Raw genomic sequence first — 22,483 nt, 5'->3', positions numbered from 1 at the left:
TTAGAATGCTAATCTTTAGTCAATACATATATATATATAGCTATTGGCTCAATAAGCAAAGGAAACTTTTATAAGATGCTGTTTTTCCCCCAATCTCCCTACTCCCCCTGCTGTTCTAATTCTGCCCTTTCCTTTCCATGCTACAAAGCTATAAATGCTTGGTGAGTGACTTTCTCTCCTATTCAGAGTAGAATGCAATTGTGTGTTTTCCTTTTTACATGGTAGATGACTCTATTACAGTGTTCCAAGAACTGAAAGATCTTTTAAAGAAGAATGCCACTGTGGAGTCATTTATTGAGTGGCTGGATACTGTGGTTGAGCAAAGGGTTATCAAGGTAAGCATATACCATTCCACCCTCCTTCATATAGAGAAACACAGCCAGTGGAATCAAGTGCCACTCCCCTCGCCCATGGGAAGTGTGGGTGAACAGCCTACCTGTGGCTCTTTCCCATTTGATCAGCACCTTTCATGCCAGTCAGTTGCCTATTAGTTCCTAATGACTGGTTGCACTGATATGCTTGCTTAATTCCCACAGTATCATGAGTGCGTAAAGGGGAAAAAGAGCCTTAGTAAGACCATAGCTACTGTTTCGGGAGGTAATACAAGATTTTGTGTGTATGCTGAAGAACTCCCTGAATCCCTGGACAAAGTAAAGGGTGCTGGAATCATTTTATGTTATTGAAATAATTGTTTGAATAAAGTATATGCCTCCTTTTTGCCCCAGTGGGACATGTGAAACAGCTTTGGATGTGTGAGTATTTGAAACAATGCATAAAACAATGTTAAAAGACAGTAGAGGCAAAACTAAATTAACAACCGTATTATATGGCAGAGGTAGAAGAAGAGAGATTGTGTTTTGTACCTCCATTATACTACCCAAAGGAGTCTCAAAGTGGCTTTCAATTGCCTACCTTTCCTCTCTTCACAACCTACATCCTGTGAGGTAGGTGAAGCTGAGAGAGCTCTGAAAGAACTGTAACTGGCCGAAGGTTACCCAGCTGGTTGCATGTGGAGGAGGAGCGGGGAATCAAACTCAGTTCTCCAGATTAGAGTTGACTGGTCTTAACCACTACACCAAGCTAGCTCTAGTGAGTCAGTATTCCATATATATATGTGTGTGTTTTCATCCACTGGGTAGATAAAACTCATCATGTGTATACTTTTATATGAACAAGCACTCACTGGTATCAGGAACTAACATCCATCTTTGGATATGCCATCTTCTCATCATTTCACAATTCAAAGGAAATTCAAATTCTCAGTTTCAAATGCAAATTGAAGTCACCATGACTTATGAACTAAAACAAAGTTAACTGAATCACCACAAATTAACATGGGTTCCTCAAAACTATTGAGCTAGTCTTTGGATAATAACTATTAACCCAAGGAAGTGGAGGAAGGACCCAATTGCCCACCATTCACATCTGTTACAGAACATTGTTCTAGGGCAAACAGGTATAGTTTCCAGCATTTTCCTCCCACGTCTGGAACAAAATGCTGAACAATTTACTATATGAGTCAAGATTATCTGAGTAAGTGGTAATGATTTACAGAACATGTAATCCTTCCATTGCTCTCTACCTTCTGTTCACTTAAAAGTGCAGGGCCTCGCTGTCACGCCAAATGGCCTTTTTTTTGAGGGGGGGGGGTTACTTGCTGTTTGAGAAAGTGGAAGCTTATAATGTTACCACAAGTTGGCAAGCCCTGGTAGGGAAGCTAATTTTAGGACATACTCTGACATGATAAACTGATTATATATATATATATATATATATATATATATATATATATATATATATATATATATATATATATATATATATATATATATATATATATATATATATATATATATATAAAAACTGGTCAGGTTCATTGTTGAGCAGTACCACAGGGCTATTATTATTATTATTAGAAGGTAAGCCTATTGTAATTACAATGGGTGGAGAAAGAAAAGGAAGGAAGTGAGGGAAAAAGAAAGAAGGGGAGAAAGAAAGGGATGGAATGAAGGAAGGATGGAGAAAGAAAGGCAGGCAGGCAGCCCCACACCCCCATCCTAAACGAACAGAAACAGCATAGGGGCTGTGAGCGGACATGAGGAAGCAGTGTCCAGGCATGCGGCAATGGAAGTCAGGTAGGGAGGTGGGTGACAAGGGCTCCCTCCTGCCCCCCCCCCAAGCAGAGCATGTTGGCATGCCTAATGAGGGCACCAGCCAGCAAGGCCCCCCCCCCGGCCAAGTGAAATGGCCTGAGAAAGGGGACCGCAGGCTGGAAGAACCGCATTAAGGCGAGAATGTGATTGGGTGAGGGTGTTTAAGCCTACGGAGTCATGTTACTATGAAAGGGCAGGTGGGGGTAGGAGAGGAGAGCTTGGCAATCCCCACCCTTTCATGAAAAAAAGGGCAATCCCCACCCTTTCATGAAAAAAGGGCTCCGCAGGCAGGAGCCCCATCGTTCAGATGGTAAGCTGAACATCTCCCTGCGTGCACAGGTGGCGACTCCTGGGGGTAGCTGTCCCCAGTGCTTGCAGCTAATGTGTCCTCTTGGTGGCTGGTTCTAGCTCGTCCTCGCGTGGGCCTCAGTGCCTTCTTGCTGCCTTCTCGTGAGCGCTGGCAGCGTGTCCTTGGGTCCGCCGCCCCAACCTCAGACTGCCTCCTGGCAGCAGGTCACCTTTGTGGGTGCTGGCATCATCTTCCCACAGGCCCCACTGCCGCTTTCTCATGGGAGCCTCCACTGCCTTCTCACAGGCAAGGCAGGCGGTGCTTCCTCGGGTCTGGTGGGGAGTGGGTGGTGGTGAGACAGTGCACCCAGCTTTCAATGGAGTTGTGGGCTGCGCAGTGGTGGCTCCCGCCATGCACCGCTGGCCAGGTGGAGCAGTGAGGCCATGGAGCAGAAGGCCATGGAGTGTCTGTGACCAGGCTGCTGGAGAGGACAATCCAGGCTGCTGGAGAGGACAATCGGTGGGCAATTAGGGCAGGTCATTTAGGGACTGGCCCAATCTGATTGGGCCAGATTCGAGTCCGGAAACTTCCTGGGGACGGACAGGCTCCACCCCCTGGGCAGTTTCACAAATATTAAGGAGAACCATGGATAAGGATTATTAAGTATTATGTTAGCTAGCATGGTGTATTGGTTAGAGTTTCAGACTAGGATCTGGGAGATACACATTTGAATTCCCTCCCCTCTCTGACATAGAAGCTTGCTGGGTGGCCTTGAGCTAGTAACCCACTCTCAGTTTAATTTACCTCACAGTCTTGTTGTGAGAATAAAAGAGAGGAGAGAAAAAAAAAACATAAGTTGCCTTGGGTTTCAATTGAGAAGAAAGATGGGGTGTGAATTAAGTAACTAAATAATACCAAGAGTGTGTGGCATGCCCTCAAGTATCAGCCAACTTATGGTGACCCCAGCAACGGGCTTCCAAGGCAAATGAGAAGCAGAGGTGGTTTTGCCATTGCCTTCCTTAGCAGACCTGCTTGGTGGTGTCTCATCCAAGTACCAACCCTGCTTGGACTACGTGTTGCTTCCTTCCCTCCAAACAATGTGTCATGTCAATGCTAATGCTTTGCACCAGTTTGGTATAGTGGTTAGGAATGCGGACTTCTAATCTGGAGAGCTGGGTTTGATTCTGCACTCCCCCACATGCAGCCAGCTGGGTGACCTTGGGCTCTCCACAGCACTGATAAAACTCTTCTGACCGAGCAGTGATATCAGGGCTCTCTCAGCCTCACGTCCCTCACAGGGTATCTGTTGTGGGGAGAGGACAGGGAAGGCAACTGTAAGCCGCTTTGTGAGTCCTTCTAGTAGAGAAAAGCGGCATATAGGAACCAATTCTTCTTCTTCTTCTTCTTCTTCTTCTTTTTTCCAGTTGGTTCCAGTTTTCTACAATCCAAATCCTATTGCATTGCTTATTGAATATCCTCTCCTATTGATTGTACTGACTCACTCTGTGTAATCTGCCTTGAGTCTCAGTGAGAAAAGGAGACTATAAAGAACATAAATAAAAATTTAAAATATCAAAGGTTTTCAGGGACCAAAAGTGCCATAGAATGTTTCTTTAGACTGTCACCAAAAGCAGGTGAAAAATTCTGTGGGACAGCAAGATCTTCCAGAATGCCCCCAAACTAGTCTGTACCATATATTTGATAATAAAGATGGTCTTGTAGGAGAATTCAGACTTCAAACTGTATAGAGGGGCTAAGCAGGGCTGTCTTAAGACATGGGCCTGATGGACACTAGCCTGGGGGCCCCACGAGCAGAGGAGCCCCATGCTAATCATAGTAATTTCATACTGTGCCATCTAATCTGTATGGTTTACTGAGTATTATTGTGTTTTTCAGACCTTGTGTATTGTTCAAATGTTTAGCTCTACAGCATGTTTTTAATGTTTTAACACCAGCTTTTTTGAAATGCCAATAAAATAAATAAATGTTTAATATTATCGACTATTTATTTTTTATTCCTGTGAGTGGTTGTCATAGGGGCCCCAGTACACTGGTTTGCCCAGGGGCCCATAATGCTGTTAAGACGGCCCTGGGACTAAGGTCTAGGGAAAATAATCTCCGGCGGAAATGACAGCTTCAGGTGGCAGACTCTCACAGCCCTGCTGAGCAAACTTAACCTCCAAGACCGCTTCCCCAGGCACCATTCCTAAATCTCCTGGAATTTCCCAAACTGGAGTTGCCTCCCCCGAGATGTTTTAAATTCAGACCTACTTTTTACAGAGGTTGAAGGCTTTGTGAGCATTTTGAGCAAATCTCTGAAGAGGCTGCATATAAAAGTTTAAACAAACAAATTGGTAGTTAAAGTTCCTGAAATCTTTACAGGGAGAAGAAAACACAGTTTGTTTTCATTACACTATTAAAATTTTGGTTACAACTCATCTGAAAGCTGGTTTATACAGTTTTTGTAAACCTGATTATTTTTTGTCAATGAACTGGCTGGTGGGAGCAGCTTGGTTATGCTGAATAATATTTTGAATGCTTGTGAAACCTTAATACAGTAGTTTTAACACTTGCTTACAAAATCTGGTTAGTTAATGATTCCAGTTGTTAGCCTAAACAGGCAGTCTCCCGGCAAGCTCACAGTGAGGAAGAGAGCTGGTGTTCAAAAATGCTATCCAGTATTAGGGTCTGTGACAGTCTCTATTGCATGTGAGTTCTGCTAGGCCTTTAAGAACCTTTTTTCTGTCTCCTCTTCAGGCCAGCAAGCAGAACGGTCGATCTCTAAAGAAGAGAGCCCAAGACTTCCTTCTCAAGTGGAGCTTTTTTGGAGCACGAGTAATGCATAATCTCACCTTGAACAATGCATCAAGCTTTGGTATCAGATTTATATTAAAACTTTCTGTTTTTCCTGTTTTGTTGTGGCGGTGTCTAACCATGTCCTCTACCAGATGAAAATGTAGCATTAGTTAAGTTTTCTACTTTGACAGAAGGCATCTTTCAAGACTCAGAATTTTTAATTTTTTGGTGATAAACAAGATGTAAGTAGTATGGTAATTTTTAAAAGTCCTTTGACACTGTAACCACAATCTCAGAGAATAGATCCCAGTGACTTTTTTTCAAGGACAATAAATTTTTTTTAAAGTATCTGAATGAGAGTGGAAGAATTGCCAGATCCCTCTGGGCAACTGGCAGGGTATGGGGGGACTTAACTGGTGAAAGAGAAAGGCCCAGACCTCATTGCTGGCATTGCACAGGAAGTGACGTCGTATCTACTGCAACATCCAGGTGATACTCTGGTATTTGGGCAAAAACTCTATGTTAAAATCAGTAGAGTTTTTGCTCAAATTGCCTGGATGTTACTGGTGTGATTATTTCATTTCCTGTGTGACATCAACAACAAGGTCTAGGCCTTTTTCCTTCTCCAGCAAGTCTCCCCACCAGCCATCTGAGTGGGAGCTGGGGGGCACCTGCCTCCACTATGGGGAGGTCTAGCAATCTTAAAGATTAGTCAAAAGTTTTTTTTCCTTTTTGCTAAATAAATATTACTAATATTATAGCATCCAATGTAAAAAAAATCAGACTAGAATAATTCTGAGATGGGAGCTACAATGGCATTATTCTTACATGTCAGATGTTAGAATAAATGGGTTAGATGTAGCCATCTTTTTGGCTCAACTTTAGCAAACTTCCCCCCTTATTACAGTCCCATACTGCTTTTGTCCACAATGGTCCCGTGATCCCCCTGCACAGGTGTTTAAGTGGTCAGACATTTTCACTAGTGGAAAAGGTAGTTGGTTGATCCTGCACATAACAGCAAGCCCCTAGTTCTGTGCTTAACAGTAAAAATGGCAAAGCTAAACCCCACATTTCTCACCTTCCTCCTATGGCCTTTTTTCTGTCACAGCTGAGTTGTGTAGTAGTTTATTCTCTGGTCCATTTGGGAAGAGTGGTCTTAGCATGTCTGATGTCCTGACAGCAGCAAATACTACAGGGATGTAGATGTGGATTCCATTCCCACCCATACTCATGCTTCTGGTTGTGACTTCCACAGCAGGAGTCCCTTTTAATGCACATAAAATGCACAAACGCACACCAGAGCAGATGCAGACATGTAATGTCTGAACAGACTGAAAGAGAGTTGCAAGGGTAGGATTTACATTATGAGTTGAAAAAATGAAGAAATTCCTCCCATTAAAATGAAGGAGAAATATAAAGAAAATTCTCTTTCCTAATTTTTTCATTTTGCTTCTCCAAATTAACTTTCGTTAGTCAGGAAATGGAGAGAGAAGGTGGCAAAATAGTTCAGGTTTCCACTTATCTCTTTGAAGTCAAATAAATCCTTCTCAATACAGAGGGTTTGTGTGTTCCATCAGTCAATATTTGTTTATTTATTTAAGCCTTAATCACCCACCTTTCCCTGTGGTTCAAGGTGGCTTACAATATGCTGGCTTCAATTAGCTTTTTCTTCTTTATTTTCCTGCAATGGGAAAATGTAATGAAGACATGAAGCTGCTTACACCAAATCAAACCTTTGGTCCTGCAAAGCCAGTATGGCCTGCTCAGGCCTATTATGTACAGTTTCCCCTCACTTTCACTGTGCATGTCCTTCAGATTTTCTTTTTCACTCTGCATTGATTTTTCTCTTTTCATCACCCAGTTCATTTCCCAGTAGCTGTTTCCCCATGTTTACTGAGAGTAATTTTGTGCCAGTTTTCTTGCTTTGGTTCCAAGCTGAAGGTTATTCAAAAGCATAAAAAATTCCCTTTGATTTCTTCCTCTGCCCTCTTCCCACCCATGGAGGCCCCTTCACTGCCCACACTGAGATTGTTCCTCCCAGTCTGCACCTTCCACCATCCTCCTGCCTGCATTGGTGTTTCACTATTGCTTGCTTTTTCCATCATGTAAATGTTTGTGGTTTTTTGACAAACTGGGATGACCATCACTAAATTTGGATCACTGGGGGAAAATTATTGACAGGGAAACCTATAAAGAGTTAGCAAGAGATAGCATTGACCTGCAATTCTTTAGCTACAAGTGCTTCAGCTCTCCAAGAAGCCTTATCACAAGATCTGAAAGGGGGGACAGGGAGGAAAGAATACCGGAGGGTAGTGACTCTTTCCCATTTTTCACACTGGCTAATAAGACAATAGAGAATCCACTAGAGCTTGACAATCAGAAAAGGCCACTTCACAGCTGCTCTAGTCATTTTCAAAAACAGTTTGGTTGATTTCAGGATTTAAAAAAAAACTTTTCCTGTATTCCTTCATCTTCCCTTTCATTTTAGGAACTGAACCACGTGGATTTAAATGAAAGGCACTTTCTTCACTCTACTGCACAGCTGCAATAGTGCAATAATGTAACATTTTAAAAAATCTTTGGCTTCCACGCCCCTTACTTCACCAGTGATGTTCCTGACCCATTTAAGAAAAACTGCATTTTGGGATTGTAGCTGCAGAATAAAAACCCCAGAGAAAGAAGAATGGAGTGTATGGCAGGCAGAGAAACCCAGAGTCAAGCTTAAAGGCTTAACTGCTTGGATTCTGTGCAGCAAGTATTGTGTGCATAATAGGCCTCAGACCCGCAGCAGCTTTCCAGAGTCTCCGCAGAGGTCTTTCTCATCACCTACTAGAGATGCCAAGGATTGAACCTGGGATCTTATGCATGCCAAGCAGATGCTCTCGCACCAAGACACAGCTCCTCCCCTAATGACTGCTGCCTGGGATGAGAGAAAACCCATATTGGGGCTTATTGTTTGAATGGGGCATCACCTGGCTGTAGTTTGGAGACAAAGATACAACTGCAATTATTGCATGGCTCACTGGAGTCCCCTCCTCCTGCCTGTTGGACCCTGCTTCTTTGCCCTGCCACTTTCACCACCTTGCAGACAACATGCCCTTTTCTTTCTTTTTTGAATGATGGGTATTAAGGCCCTGACTTTTCTGACTGCTTTACATTTCTTAGCTTCCTTGCGGCTCTTCTACAAGAATGCTTTGTCTGATCATTACTAAAATCAAAAGTGACCCTCTTCTCCATACCTGTAACATATTTTCCATTATTTCAGATGTGAGGTCATGTTTATTCACTGTTAAAATATACTCATATGGTCAGAGTTTATGGAATTACTTGCTGATTTAGGTTTTGTTGCTTGTCTAGGAATGTGCAATCAGTGTACAATTTTTTTTTTAATTAAAATAAAACTTTTAATTTATGAAAATCCTTCATTAAAAACCCAGGCCAGCATAAAAACGTCAGACCATAAAAACAGAACACTGACAGATTAAAGCAACAGTTTCCAGAGTAAAAGAGTGTTTTAACAATAACCCCTTAATTAAACCCCTGGCTGTCCTGGCACCCAAAAGAAAGGAAGCAGAGCCTCAAGGGGAAGCGCATTATACAAGTGAGATGCCATAACTGAAAAAGCCCCGTCTCTGTTACCTGGCTCTTCTCTGAAGGCGGGGGCATAGAGAACGAGGCTTGTGAGGCCATTCTGAACTGTGGGAAGTTAGGCAATTATAGTTTCAGGATTGATCCCTGGCATTGAAATTAATTTTAATGCTACTGTTGTTGTTGTTGTTATGTGCGAAGTCGTGTCCGACCCATCGCGACCCCATGGACAATGATCCTCCAGGCCTTCCTGTCCTCTACCATTCCCCGGAGTCCATTTAAGTTTGCACCTACTGCTTCACCTCATTCTCTGTCGTCCCCTTCTTCTTTTGCCCTCAATCGCTCCCAGCATTAGGCTCTTCTCCAGGGAGTCCTTCCTTCTCATGAGGTGGCCAAAGTATTTGAGTTTCATCTTCAGGATCTGGCCTTCTAAAGAGCAGTCAGGGTTGATCTCCTCTAGGACTGACCGGTTTGTTCGCCTTGCAGTCCAAGGGACTCGCAAGAGTCTTCTCCAGCACCAGAGTTCAAAAGCCTCAATTCTTTGACGCTCGGCCTTCCTTATGGTCCAACTCTCGCAGCCATACATTGCAACTGGGAAGACCATAGCCTTGACTAAACGCACTTTTGTTGGTAGGGTAATGTCTCTGCTTTTTAGGATGCTGTCTAGATTTGCCATAGCTTTCCTCCCCAGGAGCAAGCGTCTTTTAATTTCTTTGCTGCAGTCCCCATCTGCAGTGATCTTGGAGCCCAGGAAAATAAAATCTGTCACTATCTCCATTTCTTCCCCATCTATTTGCCAGGAATTGAGAGGGCCGGATGTCATGATCTTTGTTTTCTTGATGTTGAGTTTCAAGCCAACTTTTGCACTCTCCTCCTTCACCCGCATCAACAGGCTCTTTAGTTCCTCTTCACTTTCTGCCATTAGAGTGGTATCATCTGCATATCTGAGGTTGTTGATATTTCTCCCTGCAATCTTGATCCCAATTTGTGACTCCTCTAATCCCGCATTTCTCATGATGTGCTCTGCATACAAGTTAAATAGGCAAGGCGACAGTATACAGCCTTGCCGAACTCCTTTCTCAATTTTGAACCAGTCAGTGATTCCATGTTCAGTTCTCACTGTTGCTTCTTGACCTACATATAAATTTCTCAAGAGACAAATAAGATGCTCTGGTATTCCCATCTCTTTAATAACTTGCCACAATTTGTTGTGCTCCACACAATCAAAGGCTTTAGCATAGTCAATGAAGCAGAAGTAGACATTCTTCTGGTACTCCCTAGCTTTCTCCATGATCCAGCGTATGTTGGCAATTTGATCTCTAGTTCCTCTGCCTCTTCGAAATCCTGCCTGTACTTCTGGAAGTTCTCGGTCCACATATTGCTGGAGCCTAGCTTGTAGGATTTTGAGCATAACTTTGCTAGCATGAGAAATTAGTGCAATGGTGCGGTAGTTTGAACATTCTTTGGCATTGCCCTTCTTTGGGATTGGAATGTAAACTGACCTTTTCCAATCCTGTGGCCATTGTTGAGTTTTCCAAATTTGCTGGCATATTGAGTGTAGCACTTTTACTGCATCGTCCTTTAAGATTTTGAATAGTTCAACTGGAATGCTGTCACCACCACTAGCTTTATTGTTGCTCAGACTTCCTATGGCCCATTTGACTTCACATTCCAGGATGTCTGGCTCCAGGTCAGTAACTACCCCACTGTGGTCATCAGGGATGTTAAGCTCACTCTTGTATAGTTGTTCTGTATAATTTTGCCACCTTTGTTTAATCTCTTCTGCTTCTGTGAGGTCCCTACCATTTTGGCCCCTTATCATACCCAACTTTGCATGAAACGTTCTCTTCATATCTCCAATTTTCTTGAAAAGATCTCTGGTCCTCCCCATTCTATTGTTTTCTTCTATTTGTTTGCACTGTTCATTTAAGAAGGCATTCTTATCTCTTCTAGCTTTTCTCTGGAATTCTGCATTCAGTTGGGTGTATCTTTCTCTTTCTCCCTTGCCTTTCACTTCCCTTCTCTCCTTAGCTATTTGTAAAGCTTCCTCAGACAGCCATTTTGATTTCTTGCATTTCTTTTTCTTTGGGATGGTTTTAGTTGCTACCTCTTGTACAATGTTGCGAACCTCCGTCCATAGTTCTTCAGGCACTCTGTCTATCAGATCTAATTCCTTAAATCTATTTGTCACCTCTACTGTGTATTCGTCGGGGATATGATTTAGTTCATACCTGAGTGGCCTAGTGCTTTTCCCTACTTTCTTCAATTTAAGCCTAAATTTTGCAACAAGAAGCTCATGATCTGAACCACAATCAGCTCCTGGTCTTGTTTTTATTGACTGGATAGAACTTTTCCATCTTTGGCTGCAAAGCACATAGTCAATCTGATTTCTGTGTTGACCGTCTGGTGATGTCCATGTGTAGAGTCGTCTCTTGGGTTGTTGGAAAAGAGTGTTTGCTATGACCATTGTATTCTCTTGACAAAATTCTACCAGCCTGTGCCCTGCTTCATTTTGTACTCCAAGGCCAAACCTGCCTGTTATCCCGGTTATCTTTTGGCTTCCTACTTTAGCATTCCAATCCCCCATGATGATAAGCACATCATTTTTTGGCGTTGCTTCTAGAAGGTGTTGTAGGGCTACTATAGAAGGTGTTGTAGGGTGTTGTAATGCTACTGTACCTTGGATCAAATGAGCCTATCATCTTTGCCTGGGAAGAAGTTTTTTTTTTAAGCTAAATTGTTTTTAGTGACAGGGAGACATGCAACCATCCCTGAGATACAGCAGAGATGTCGCCTCAGGTCAAAAGACAAAAAGCATCCAATGTGCTGCAGGATGCCGAGCATGGTCAAGACAAATTTTCTGACAATTTCCTTATCTGTCAGTTGCTGCCTCCACCTCTACCAATCTGGAGATGTGGCAGCCCAGGGAGTTCTCTGGGGTGGAAAGAGAAAAAGGAAGAGGAGGGCAGAAGAAGAGGAGGATTGTACTCTTGTGCAGGGGTAGTCAACCTGTGGTCCTCCAGATGTCCGTGGACTACAATTCCCATGAGCCCCTGTCGGCATTTGCTGGCAGGGGCTCATGGGAATTGTAGTCCATGAACATCTGGAGGACCACAGGTTGACTACTCCTGCTCTTGTGGATTTCATTGGGAATAATGAATGAAACCGTGAAAATTACACAACTATGACTGAAAGAAAGAAAAGCACAAAAATTTGCACAGTCCTAGTAGCAATAAAAAAAACACTGGAACCATTCCCCACATTGATCGGATATGCCGAGAATAGATGATGGGAAGAATAGGTGGGTAGACGAAGTCGCTGAGAGGAGCTCTTTCATATATAATGTCCCTTCCATACTGGGTGTTTGCCCTAGCTTGGCTGTTGATGGGGAACCAGGTTTCCCCCCAAATAGCATCATAGCTCTCTCATGCATTGCCTGGCTACCCTGAGAACTTCCCAAACCTACTTTCTACAATATTTTCAGAAAGATCACTGCCAAACTAGATTGGTGCTCTGTGTCACCAGAGGGCTTTGGGTGGGAGGACTGACAAATGTGATAGCTTTGTAACACTATAAAGATTTGTTACCTAATGATTTTGTTTAATCTGATGAAGTAAACTTTGACTCACAGAAGCTTATCACCTGGAAGGTTTTGTTGGTTTTTAAGGTTCTACTGAATTAAAACTTTGATTTTAAAACCCCCAGAAAAAGCCACAGTGTCTTGAAGGAAGGCAGGGGCTGACCCAAGAGGGCTGGGGCCGGGAAAATACAAGGAAACCTACTATGTTTAAGCTCTGTTGCTGTTGTGTTTAATCCGTATCTAAAGTGGCAACAAAAAAAACCTTGGGAACACAAAGCTATACATCATTTAAATATTGTACAGATTGTTCTTTTGGGAAGATAGTATATTAAAAAGTGCAGCACTAGTACAAAAATCAGCAGTCACCTTTAATATTGGGTGCTATATCAAAAATTTATGATGATATAATACATTTCTTTCTTACTTTTATTTCCAAGATATAGCCAAGCCTCTACCAACCACTTTCTGGTTCTTTTGTATTAGAAGAACTGGATTGCAACAAAACCCAAGCTCCTTTTGCCTTATCTGACTCTAATGTATGCCCACTTCAAGTATAAAGCATGTCTCACTTTCATCAGTATTGTACTTTGATGTCATTAGTGGTCAAATAACCTACAGGACAGTAAACATTCTGAGATAGGTGGGCCACTGTCATGCAAGATTAGAGCAAGAAGTTAAGCACTGTTCCCTGTTGGTCTTAGCGGGTCATTTAAAGTCCAACAATTATTTGTTTGTTCCACTTGCTTCTTGTAAAGTGTTGAGAGATGGTCATCAAGATAAGATCATGACATGCATACTCTCTCCACCTTTCTCCCCTTGCAAGGTTCGTTTCATCTGATCCGCATGCTTTTAGACGAGTACATCTTACTGGCCATGGAGACCCAGTTCAACAATGACAAAGAACAAGAACTCCAGAATCTATTGGACAAGTATATGAAGAACCTTGGTAACTGGAAGGGGTAGTTCTGAATAACCAACAGTGTATATGTGCAAATTTAAACATAACAAATGGAAAGCTTTACCGTACTTGAATTTAGAGCTTGTGGGGATTTATCATCTGTTATCTAGGGCAGAGTCTGCACTTTCTTTATTCCATTGTCAATCCTGTTGAATTCAGATTGCTTTGAACTCAGATCTTCTTCTCCCCCCCCCCATTGAAACAGGAAAGTCTTCTGCACATGGCTAGGGTAGTTCAGAAGGGGGGGGGGGGAAAGCCAAGCCTCTTTCTTTTCTTGAAGGGTGGGGGGAGAGGAGCCAGGCAGGGAGCCTCTTTATTTTCTTGGAGGGGTGGGAGAGAGGATCAAAAAAGGCAGAGGAGGGAGAAAAAATCCAGGACCGACAGAAGTTGAGATAAATTAGGGGCTTCTCCTTTAAGGCAAGCGTGTGACATGACCAGGTGTAGCCTATCAGAGGTTCTCTACCACGGAGCTTTCTTTCCCAATCTGGATATTGAGGATTAACAGCACTCTGAGATATCGCACAATAAAGGTAGGGTCACTCTGGATCAATCCTTCTTGCTGCAGAAGGAAAATTTAAATCGGCCAAATTCCAAACGGAAATCGCATTCTGTGTAGAGGGCAGGGACTGAATCAATTTGGGGTTGGAATAAAAGCTCTGTGCAGTTTACACCTAGGACTCACATGCTGATTTATTTATTTAAATTCCTCACACATCCCATCATAAAATCTCAGGGTACCTACTAGCTGACTAACAGCCAATTGGTAGAACGGCCAACTCATCTTGCTGTTACCGGTTCTGCTCTGTCCCTGCATCAGAGCATCTGTGAAATGGCTTGTTTTTTCAAAGGTTTATGGTTCTTTGCTACTAGACAAAAAATACCAAATTGACTGATGGTTTAAAAGGTTGTTCAAGATTGTTTGCAGTATGTTTAGAAATCTATAGCCGGGTATCTATTCAATTATCCATCACCTTCTGTAAAGCCTGATTTTGCACTACATGTTTAAGGCTAATTTCTAGTTAATGTGACTTCCCATAAAAACATAATCACTTTATCTCAGATGACTGAACTGTTGCAGTTCCCTTCATAGTTACAGATGGCTAATGACTATACATCCATTTGTATATTCTCTCTTTGACTTGATATCTGAAATGTGAATTACTCTTTAGCCAACAGAATGTTCTGATCTCCCCCAGCACATAGCTCAGCATTCATAAGGCAGCAGACGTACACATGCTCACATGAGAGCGAGCCCCACTGACTACTGTAGAACTTGCCTCTGACTGATCATGCTTACAATAGGGTTGGAAAACTCTTAATTGTTTATCCCTCTTCATAGAAATGAAGGCAAAGCAGTTACCCAATTATATTTCCAAATATCTTTGTCCATCTAGTGGGTATATGAAATATGTGGGAATTATATATATTAAGGTTATATATTAAGTTTCTCTATATATTAAGTTTCAACTTACCGAGCAGTTTGAGATGCCAGAGATCTGTGCAACTATCTGAGCTTTCTGTAGACAACAGATTTTAAAAGGTGGGGCTTTAATGCTCAATGTGTAATAAGATGTGAAACAACAAATGGGATGGGAAAAGAAGTTCATCTCTTTAGAAAATGTAATGCTAGTTTGCTTCCAAACTGAGGGCAGTTTCTGCCACTAGTTGCAAGCAGCAACTGTGCTTTAAGTTTTAATTTTTGCCATATGAATGGGGGGGGGGGTGAATCTCTGGTAATATACCTAGAGAGACTTGTTAGTTACCATTTCCCAGACTACATAGAAAGCACTTCTGCTGCCATGATTTTAACATGGGAAATGACTGTTTCCTGACTTAGATTTGGTGAAAATTCATAATATGAATAACAACCTATTATCATTTCAGAGGGTGGCTATCAGTCTACAGTAGAGTTGTCAGGTTTGAGTCCAGGAGCAACATAGAGACCAGCAACATGTTCGGAGTATAATTTTTGCAGAGTCAGAACATCTGACAAAGGGAGCTTTGTCTCTCAAAAGCTTGTAGCCTGAAAATCTTGTTCTCTAAGATGCTACTGCACTCTAACCTAGCTAACCTGTTCTTATATTTGCAAGCCGTATATTCAGTACTGCATATGTCTCTTCTGTTTTACATGCAATCATAAAATCCTGTCTTACCTTTTCAGATGCAAGTAAAGCTGCTTTTACTGCATCACCAAGCTCTTGTTTCCTAGCAAACCGCAGCAAAACGGGCACAATTTCTAGTGATGCTTCAGTCAAAAATGAATGCCTTGTGGAACAAGCCTATTTCCCTTTGTCAACCAATCAACACAATAGCATGTCCTCTGGCCTGAACCCATTCCGTACAGGGAACAATGAGGATATGCAGCTTACAGGTGGGAAACAATGTACTCCTCCTCCTCCTTGCCTCTTATTTTTCTTATGTAAGTGGTTTTATTGACAGGAACATGGGGGGGAAACAGCACTGACATTTCCATTGGTTGGATTCTGAAAAATCTCTGTATGCAAACACAAGCTAATCACTCTATTTTATTCTTCCAGGTCAAACAGAGCTCCCTCAGAGCACTGGCCATCTTATGACACCACCCATTTCTCCTGCTATGGTTAGTCGAGGAAGTGTTATCAACCAGGGACCAATGGCTGGAAGACCTCCAAGTGTAGGTCCACCATTATCTGCACATTCCCATTGCTCTTCTTACTCAGAAACCCTTTACCAGACTGTACCACAGACAAATCAGAATTTTTATGGTGTTAGTGCTAATTACCCAGCCATGTTCAGGACTCAGACTCATCCCTCTTCTGGAGCCTATCAGCATAGATCTGAACCTAGTCACTACCCAGCCACAAATGATCAGCGATTCTCAAGAGACTTCTTCGGTAGCAGTTGTGCTGTTTCTCCGTACAGTGCCAGGTCGCCTTCTAATTATGGATCTTCTGCAAATATACAGGAGTCTCACAACATGCCATTTTTGAATAATGGAGGCTACAACTTCATGAACAATTCAGTGACCTGTCAAGGATCACCATATCCCTCAAACACTTCCAATGGTATTAAAACTTTCCAGAGATTTATTTTACTTTCCTTGTTTGTCATTTCTTACTTAGAATTCCAGAATTGTCTGTCCCATAGATAGAGGATGTCTCTTCCAAAAAAGGCAGAAATGAATGTTAAAATGTTTGACTCAAAGTAACTTAATGTATTTACAGTGCAATCCTGAACAGAGTTTCACCTTTCTGTTCACCAGTGTCAATGAGTTTCTAAGGATATAGCTCTGCTTAGGACTGTACTGTTAGAATCCTAGCTGTATTATCTATAGACCTCTTACAGTGGTAAACATGTACCTTCTCCATGAAGCCAATGGGAACAAACCCGCAAAAGAAGCGTTGCAGTTCCTCCCGTTGTCTGGTCTATAGATAAGTCTGCTCATAACTATGAATCTTCATCAGTAAATATAAGAAACACAAAGCTTATGATTTAGAATCATAGAATCATAGAGTTGGAAGGGACTTCCAGGGTCATGTCCAACCCCCTGCACAATTCATTCACTTAGAAATGAGATCTAGAATCCTTTGTCACACATAAAGATCTACATATTCAAATTCTAAATTTCTTGATGTACAAAGTAATTCACAATTTTTATGTCGTGTGGCCCTGACAATCATCAGGAGATGTAAATTAGGCCAAGGAAGTGACTTGAGTACATGGTATGTCCTGGAAGGAACCTGTGATCCCAAAACTGACTTTTTCTCTATGTAAGAATCGAATTGCCAGCTAGGAAGTGGTTTAGTATAGTTTGTCTGGTATAAGAACTTCTAAAGGTATCTGAAGTGAGACCTGCACTGAAGAGCCCAGGGGAAGTGGATTCCTGGCCCACCTGTCTCTGTGCCATTTCATTTCAGCAGGAGAATCCATGTTGCAGACTACGTAAACTCAATTAGAACCAATAACAGCCACATCCATCTCATATCAATCCATCTTGGCTCTTGATTTTGTGTGAGTCACTCTATCTATGATGGATCATAGCAGGGTAGAAAGGATACCTTCATTGTCCTCAGTTTTCATTTCCAGCTTGCCAGAGTGTGGAGGCTTTATACAAAAATGTCTGCAAGCTATTTTGGAGACCAAAATTTATCGAAAGGTGGGGTACAACTGTAAGCAAAAACAAATAGCCATCTTTTTTAATCTTATTGGTCAACTTATCCATATACCCCATCCTATGATCAAAGCAGGAAGTTTACCTCAGACTATAACTGGCAGTTGCTTGTACAACCATTATCGTTACTGATGGACTTCTGTGGGCATAAGGTTGAAAGTGACCTTAAGAAATTCTCAAGTCTTGCATCAGGAAACAGTCCAACTAAAATAATCCAACAAAATTCAAAATCTCAAGGCCAGCTTTCTATGGTTGTTTTTTTAGTGCCCCAAAGTGATGGTACTTTGTCATGACCAATATTTGACCAATGGCATTGAACGTGAGCAGGTGACTATGCAGTGGCTGTTTGCAAGCCAAGTGTTAAACCAGATGCTATCTTTAATGTCTATGACCTTTCTCCCCACCACTTTGGACCTCATTAGTGAGAATAAAGAATTCATTTCAGAAGTAGAACTTGAATGCACTAGTTGTAGACTCTGGAGCAATAGTCTCACAATCCCAATCTCTTTTAGATCCAAATTACCCAGGTCTCTAGTGATACATAAGTGACTCATTCAAGCAGGTATTATTAGAACATACTAGCAGTCAGGAGGATGTGAGGTTTCTCTTTTCCTTCATACAATTCCTCTGACCTCAGACCAGCATCACTCTGACAAGCCACCCTTGTACCACCTAAGTGTAACAATTGTATTCTAATGTAGTTATTGCTTATAAATATCTTAGTTACTTTTTGTACAATTCCTACCAACAGGGTTCTATGGAAATAATATGAACTACTCAGAATCTCACAGACTTGGGTCCATGGTAGATCAGCATGTTTCTGTCATCAGCAGCATTCGATCATTACCTCCATACAGCGACATGCATGACCCACTTAGCATCTTGGAGGACACTGAAAGGAAACAGGGAGCATCATATTACACAGATGTCTCGATAGCTTGTCGGAATCCTATAAGTAAGTTGATCTGATGTCAGAGCAAGAGTTCTGATCTTTTGGACTAAATGCCAAACTACACATGATTTGGATGTGTGTGCCTTCAGTTCCGCTGTATTTTTTTCCCTTTTCAAATTTGGGCCCCCAGTTTCAATTGATTTCATGACAGAAGGGGAGCGGCTTTTCTTCCCCAGCTGCTTTTCTCCTAGAGAGATAAAAAAATAGAAGATCCTAGTTTGGGAGGAGGACTGAAGCAAGCAAACAACTGGAGAGCAATTGGCTATATTTAGTCCATTCTTTCTCTTTGTCTCATACTCCTTGGTTCAGTTTGAATGCATTTGTAGCATTTTGTTTGATATGAGATAGGTTACTGAGGAAAGAACCACAGAACTTTGTATAAGGTTTAGTTCAGTTTGTCTAATTTATAGTGCAGTCCTAAACAGAATTACATATGTCTGAGTCCATTGAAGTCAATGGGCTTAGAAGTGTATGATTCTTAGGACTGCACTGCCAGTTGCATTCATCCACTGAGCATAACAGGAGATGCTAATCTAATAAGGTATCATATGGTTCAGTGGCTTGCTCAGGAGTTGGGGTTCTGTAAACTCACAGCCTTGGACAAGTCACTTCCTGGCAGGTTTAATGCTTTCCTGGTTAAAAACAGATTGGAGGATGAAAGTAGATGTGATGTTGAGGATCTTTGACAGGCTTCCCAAACCTATCCTTAACACTATTTCACTCCCTTATATATTTGGGAAACAGCCTCCTGGGAGGAGACTGTCCAGGACCCTATCTGTCCAGGACCACCCTGATTGGCCCTCCCCCTCCAGCTCCCACCCTCCTTCCTTGCCTGCTAGAAGCCTTGTGGCTGCAGCCTCCATTGTCGCCCACGAGGAGAGAGGCGGCAACAGGGCTTTGTGGCCCACAGGTACGCTCCTGCTGGAGCCGGGGGGTGGTGTGGAGTTTGCAACCTCCCTGCTGGCCCCAAAGCCATGTCGCCGCCGCTGGGGGTGGGCTTTCCACTCCCTTTAGCCTGCTTTGCCGGCCACAGGAAGCCGCGCCCACCCTCTCACACCCTCTTGCCTGCCGCCCCTTTCAAAGCCCATTTTTAAAATGGGCTTTAGTACTAGTACTATTATAAATCATAGGCATAGAGGGGAGGAGGGATGATTTGTATCAGACCCATGGTGGTAGGCTAGGAGGAGTCTACCCCTTTTTCCATGCAGTCTTTCCTTGCCTTCTCCTGTACTACCACCCCACCATCTCTTCCTCTTCTCAGGGCCACCACCTGCAGAGATGAGGTGGGCAGCATCCAGTGCAAGGTTTTTCTGTGGTGGTATCTTGTTTTTTTTATTTTTTAAGTATCTTCTTCCTTGAAGCTTCTCTGGCACCAACTTCACTGTGATTTACATGCCAGACCTTGGGGGTGTTATTTGCTTTATTTGTTGGAGCAAATCTAGAGGAGGGCAGTTTATATCAGGAAAAGGGCCTATAGAGAAACCCACCCTGCCAAGCAACAAAATCCCGATCCAAATTAGGGTTGCTGAATTTTGTAGAACTTATAAAGACAAGAGATCTGATCACAGATCTCGAATATTTTGTACAGTTTAGCATTATTTGCCTGTTTTGCCATCTTCTTTTGAAAACCAGTGAAGGAGATAAATAAAGTGAAGCAAATGGTTACCTGTGAATGTGTGTGTATTATCCTCCTCCCAGAGTATTATAAAATCTAGATGTGAAGAAGTTTATTCTACACTATTGGTACACAGAAATCATAATACTTGATGTGAATAACTGAACCTGACTTAAAAAATACCCTAGGAATCCACTGTAAAAAAGTTTATTTATTATTAAAATAGTTATACTCTGACTTTCTTTTTACTCAACTCTGAAGACTTCCTTCTATTGGGGAAGGAGCCATTGTAGTTGGACAAAGGCTCTTGAGGCTGGAGCAGGGCAGCTTAGAGCTCTGGTTGGATTCATCCCATTGATTGGAGGCTTTAGGAACTGTGCAAGTTTAAAACCATTGGCTTTGATCACTTTAATTTACTTGTTCATGATACATGGCATTTTTTTTGCTAAATGTTCATGTTATCTCAACAACCAAAGGAGTTGGAAATGCATTTTAAATGCAAATTGGGACTCAGTAGAGAAAATAGCAGCTATTAGTGACAATATGAAAGAAGAGGGGCTTCCTTGGATTTTTTCTTTAAAGATTATCCTTAATAAATAGCTCCCTTATGCTTCAGTTATGTGAAGGTTAGAGAAAGGAAAGGAATGGAACGGAGAGCAATCTGTGCCAAGACTCAGCCTCTGCATCTCATTACAGCGACAGGACTTGATCTTGGAGCATGTGAAAAATTAGTGTTAGAAGGGTCCTTGAACAGATTCCAATTTTATTTATTTACTTTATGAATAGTCTTTTTTCACTGAGAATGAAGACAGATGACACAGAGCATTCATATCTAGGAAGGATTGCAACAATCTGGACAAGGGCATAAATGATTACATGTAGTATAATTAAACAGCCCAGGAAATGATCTTAAGTATAAAAACAAAGCAGTGATAGTGGGGTGCAACAGACAGCAAACGCATACTAAACATAGTGAAAGAGTTCACAATTCTGTTTGACATCATTTTCAGCAACACAGAAGCATGGGGGCATTCCTGAGCCCTTCATGCAGGCCATTCCACAAGATGGAGGCCACAACAGAAAAGGCACCCGCAGAAGCCTCTGTTCAGATGAGTGAAGCTGTTAGAGCAGAGCATAGCAGGACAGGTGGTCTTCTAATACATCTTATAAAAATCTGTCTTACATCAAGGTGTTTTCTAGGTGTGGGCCAACTTATGTGGTCTCCCTGTTCCTGCTGCAGCTGTTGAACTAGTGCATTGGGAATGGGGTTTCCTCATGGCAGGTTTTCCAACAGTTTTATTACCCTAGTCCCCCAGCAGCCCCTACCATCACCCCTTATACCATGAAACAATTTTTTAATTTTTCATTAAAAAAGATAATTGAATGTTGTTTTATGGTTAGAACAATTGGGTTCTCTCAGTACCAAGCCTCATCTCTTTTTAAAGTCTCTAAAGCTTTTTCATGTAAATCATAAGGGGAAATTACATTGCTACAATGGAAGGGCCTAAAGACTTACTTTCACAGAGAGGGCAAATAGAGAGAGTCACCGCCTATCAGCATTTAGAGGATGGGACTTCCAGTCAGAGGAGGGCTGTCTCCAGACAGACTTGAGCCCTGGCATCCCTTTTTCTAGAATTCCAACATGGAAAGAGGAGAATGAAAGTATCAAACTGCCAGTAACTATTATGATTTTCTTTTGTAGCCTCAGAAATCCAACCTGCCATATCAGCATCCTCCTCCCAGTGCATGTTTGGGAATTCTAGGCCCTGTCCTTCCCAGGAAACGATGGACTCTTCTGCACAGGCAACCAGAGACATGGTATCCTCTTTGCCACCAATCAACACCGTCTTCATGGGAACCGCTGCAGGAGGCACCTGAGGTTCAAGACTAGCTGCATTTTGGTCTAATTTATTCCCTTGGTCCAGTATTGATGGCTGAAACCCTCTTTACTGACTGGAATGGAAAAAACATTACAAATTATTTTTGAGGATTCCACCCAAGGGGGAAAAATAACAGGGCCCAAAATATCTCTGGCATCAGAATGAAATACAATTACGACTAGCAGAGCTGTTCTCATACAGGGATTGTTTAAAAATAAATCTGTATCCTCCTATAAAATATATTAATAAAGATATCCACAGTTCCCCCTTTAGATTCTCTAAATCAGCGGTCCCCAACCTGCGGTCCGGGGACCAGTACTGGTCAATGGATCAGTTGGTACCGGGCCATGGCTCCTCCTCGTTCTCCTCCCCAACTGCTAGCTCAGGAGCTGCCCTGCCACTCTGCTGCCAGCTCACCTTTGGTGCTCTCCAGCAGCCACCATGGCTGGGGCTCCCCCTTGGTGTGGCATTGGCAGTGCCCCCCAGCGGCTGGTGTGCTGGCAGCACTCCCCAGCGGGCAGT

General features: G+C 42.4%; 1 protein-coding gene across 2 annotated transcripts in view; it reads left to right on the top strand.

Moving 5' to 3' along the window:
* Positions 1-22,244, top strand: part of RFX6 (regulatory factor X6) — a 47,671-nt gene extending 25,427 nt beyond the window's left edge. Inside the window, exons 13-19 of one of the 2 annotated variants that reach the window (XM_077301195.1) lie at positions 241-335; positions 5,200-5,317; positions 13,230-13,352; positions 15,526-15,735; positions 15,902-16,408; positions 18,266-18,469; positions 21,784-22,244. In XM_077301195.1, the coding sequence (XP_077157310.1) occupies positions 241-335; positions 5,200-5,317; positions 13,230-13,352; positions 15,526-15,735; positions 15,902-16,408; positions 18,266-18,469; positions 21,784-21,959 (1,433 nt within the window). In that variant the 3' untranslated portion in view covers positions 21,960-22,244. Of the gene's footprint in view, positions 1-225; positions 336-5,199; positions 5,318-13,229; positions 13,353-15,525; positions 15,736-15,901; positions 16,409-18,265; positions 18,470-21,783 lie in introns of both variants that reach the window. The other variant, XM_077301187.1, reaches the window with a different exon arrangement.
* The last annotated feature ends 239 nt before the right edge of the window (positions 22,245-22,483 follow it).

Source organism: Paroedura picta, chromosome 1, assembly GCF_049243985.1.
Source record: "Paroedura picta isolate Pp20150507F chromosome 1, Ppicta_v3.0, whole genome shotgun sequence".
In the NCBI taxonomy this organism is placed as follows: Eukaryota; Metazoa; Chordata; class Lepidosauria; order Squamata; family Gekkonidae; genus Paroedura; species Paroedura picta.
Note: the sequence above shows the minus strand (reverse complement) of the source record. Positions and strands in the feature narration are given on the sequence as shown.